We start from the raw sequence: 3,894 nt of genomic DNA on the forward strand, positions 1-3,894 counted from the left end.
GCATGGCGTTTTATGCCTTGACAAGGGAGGAGACTGTACTTACTGATGAAGGACTTACTGCCTAAGCTCTGCTTGTTATGACAAGCAGAGTTTTCTTAAGGAAAACTGTACATAAAACATTAAGAAAGCAGTAGATGTATTTTGTCCGTTTGTAGTTCTGATGGATCTGATAGATCTTCACGAAAGTCAGTGCCAATGTTGAAGTCTCCAACAATAATTAAGCCATCATTTTAAGCACATCAGAGGTAATGTGTTTAATAAAATAATTATTAAGTTAATTTTGGACTGAGGAGGCCTGTAAATATCAGTACCATGGTCTGGACTCCACTCTTTTACCTAACCTGCCATAAGCTGGATTCATATCAAATTTGAACTACACAATCACAGCAGCAGTATATGCGTGATTTGATTCGCTACTAGCAGAGTTAAGTGATAAATTATACTCTAACCTAATGTAGTTGGGAGAAACAGGGGAATCAGTCAGCGAGGAGCACAGATACTCACCAAGCATTGAAACTACAATTTCTCATATTAAGCAAATGTGTGATTTCAGTATAAAAAAATATTGTTGCTATGTTTGCACAGCCCCAGCCATCAGAGATCTCCCAAGGAAATAACCACACCAATTTAAAGGTCCTGCATTAAGTTCTGGTTCCACATCCTGTCTCGGCTACCCTGTTCCACTGAGCCTGCCCATCTGCATCTGATCCTGTCTGCTCCTGTCCTCTGGACTCGGTCAGACTCTGAACCTGCCTGGGAGCTGGTGAATTACCTGGAAGCCTGGATCCTGTCTGTTCCTGCCTGATCTGTTTCCCTAACCAGGATCGGCTTCCTGTCAATCCTCCGGAGCTGCAGCACCAGGGACACTCTTGGTGCCGCGTCAGCAGTCAGCCCAGTCTGCTGGATCGCACCCCCTTCAAGGGTTATGGACTGACCTGCTAAACCAGAGTGTCTAAGATTGGGCGGTGCTCCGCCCCCCTCCTGCAGCATCAGCAAGCCGCAGATCCTAGAAGCTCCACTTTAGTTTTGTTTTTCATTTAATAAACATTTTGAACTTTCCTACTGACTGTCTCTCCTTGAATACTGGGTACATCTGTCTCATTTCAAGACAGTAGCAGTTCCAGATCTCTGTCAACACTACAGATCTTAGGGACAGCCACATGACATCTTGACTGGAAAGATCCACAGAAACCACAGTGTATTAGAACCACAGCCAGAAGATCCAGAATGTTTTCCACAATGCCAGAAACACCAGGAGGATGTGGCAAGCACAGACTACAACATAAGCCCTGTGACTCCAATCATGATGAAGTGCTTCGAAAGGCTGGTTAAAATACACATTGTCTCAAGTCTGCTGCCAACATTTGACCCGTTCCAGTTCACCTACTGGCGGAACCGCTCCACTGAAGATGCCATCTCCTTTGTTCTTCACCTGAGTCTAGCACCCCTGGAGGAGAAGAACACCTACGTCCGGATGCTGTTCCTGGGCTTCAGTTCAGCTTTCAACCCCATCATCCCACAGCATCTGATATGCAAACTGGAACAGCTGGGATTCAATACACCCCTCCTCTGCAATTGGTTGCTAGATTTCCTCACAGACAGACCTCAGTCAGTCCGGATCGAACAGAACACCTCTGATGTCATCACCCTAAGCACAGGCTCCCCTCAGGGCTGCGTCGTGAGCCCCCTGCTGTTCACTCTGATGACACATGACTGTGGCTTCAGGAAGTACCGGCCTAACCACGCTTCAATGCTCATTCACAGCTCAGTGGTAGAGGTTGTCAGCGGCACCAAATACCTGGGGGTGCACATCCCAGACAACCTCAACTGGACTGTAAACACCACATTACTGGTCAAAAGGGCACAAAAGTGCATGTACTTCCTGAGGAGGATGAGGAGAGGCCACCTTCGACCAGCCATCCTCACAACCTTCCAAAGCACCATAGGGAGCGTTCTGACCAGCTGTCTCACAGTGTGGCGTGGAGGCTTCAGCACCTCAGACTGGAAGAAGGTGACAAAAGAGGTGAAAACTGCAGAGAGGATAATCAGGGCTTCTATTCCCTCCATAAAATACATTTCATCATAAATGTCCCCTCACACGCCCACCATGGACTGTTCTCCCTGCTGCCCTTGGGTAAGAGACTTTGAAGCATTGGATGCAGGTCCAGCAGATTCGACAACAGTTTCTTCCCCACTGCCATTAGACAGCTGCATGTTGTATAAAATGGGGTTTTAAAAACAAAAAAATAAATAAATAAAAACATGGAGGGGCACAAATATTTCAATTTCAAATATTGACGTTATTGGAACACTTGAAACATCTTTGGAATATCATTCTTACAGGGCTGCACGGTGGGGCACTGTTGCCTTGGAACAAGAAGGTTTTCTTACATATAGCATATTAAAAACCAAGTGGTCCTTTTTCAGAAATAATTGGAACATTTTTTAAACAATTGAAATTCAAAATGTTCAATTCAAAAGAAATGCAACTATTATAATTATTGCCACCGTTGGAGGTCTTGCCATAAAAGAACCATAGCAAAACCAATGCATTACAACAGGTCCAGATGTAAGTCAAGGCAAAGTCACAGATCTTATGCAAAAATGTAATTCCATTTCTTTACACCTGTGTTCTTTTCATTTCTTAGTGAACAGGTTTTGTTTTCTACAGCTGAGAAGAAAATGTATTTTGTTTTTCAAACAAAAAATGCAATTACCATACCACACACAGGCCTTTAAACATTTGCCCAAGATTTAACAGTGTCATGAAAAAGTTCACACAAATAATTAAAAGAGTGTCTCTCTCAAAGACAGCAGCAGACTTTTATTCCAAAATTCAAAGCCTGCAATTAATGTTGATTGTTCACATTACAATACATGGTATATGAATTAACTAAACTTAACAAACTTAACATATTTGCTGAGAAAATCTAAACTGTGAACTCATGTTAGTTTTATCAAAATAAATGAGCAAGTTTTCCTATTTGAAGCTAAACTTCAAATAGGAAAATTTAGAAATTTGATTTATCAAAATAAAGAAGCAAGTTTTCCTATTTGAAGCTGAATTTTCAATGGGACCTTCAAGTGCGCCACACAGAAATTCTTAGATCATTTCCTAAATCAAACTTTGAGAAAATTAACCAAAAAAATCATAAACAGTTCACATGCACATACAATTTTCGCATCAAGTTGTGATCATTTAACATTTAGAATATACCAAAAAAGAATTCTAACACTTCCAAATAAAAAATAAAATCTTCCTTAGCATTGTGCATAGCATACCAGCTAGTAAGAACTTATAAATCACACAAAATCACAGCTGTTCAATAATTGCATTTCCCTTTTTTAGAGCATAAACCTTCACTTTTTGAAAGGGACTGACTGGAACTGAAGAATCTGTAGTTTCAGTTTAAACAATTAACATTTCAATTAACTGGTAAACATATAATCAAATATGTATATTAATTTGTTTAAGGGATATACAAAACAGTTTGATTAAAAAAAGAAAAAAGAAAGAAAAAACAGGTATTACAAGTATTACATTCATGTGAATTTATCAAAAACAAAGGCTGTGTAAGATCAAAATACATAGCTTTTCTGAATTTGGATGCCTCAAACAATCTTTAAAAAATACTGCTTTTCCAACACAATAGAATTACTGAATCCTTCATTTTGCAAAAAGAGAATTAAGCTGGAAGCTTTAAATTCATACTATCATAACATAAAAAGGCAGAAGTAGAAATAAAAAGATATATTAGCAGTAGACTTTTTTATATTAGCAGACAGACTTTTTTTACGTACTAAGTGTTGGATGAACTGTTGGAAGACACATTGTACCCTCTTCTACTCCCTGTAACACAGAGTTATACACATACATAAATATGGATACATACA

General features: G+C 39.8%; 1 protein-coding gene across 1 annotated transcript in view; it reads right to left on the reverse strand.

The window, feature by feature from the left end:
- Positions 1-2,562: 2,562 nt before the first annotated feature.
- Positions 2,563-3,894, reverse strand: part of LOC107099823 — a 32,216-nt gene continuing 30,884 nt past the window's right edge. The window contains exon 37 of the mRNA XM_015398096.1: positions 2,563-3,850. Within this exon, the coding sequence (XP_015253582.1) occupies positions 3,801-3,850 (50 nt within the window). The 3' untranslated portion in view covers positions 2,563-3,800. The remainder of the gene's footprint in view (positions 3,851-3,894) is intronic.

Source organism: Cyprinodon variegatus, unplaced genomic scaffold (assembly GCF_000732505.1).
Source record: "Cyprinodon variegatus isolate N-32 unplaced genomic scaffold, C_variegatus-1.0 Scaffold911, whole genome shotgun sequence".
Lineage (NCBI taxonomy): Eukaryota > Metazoa > Chordata > Actinopteri > Cyprinodontiformes > Cyprinodontidae > Cyprinodon > Cyprinodon variegatus.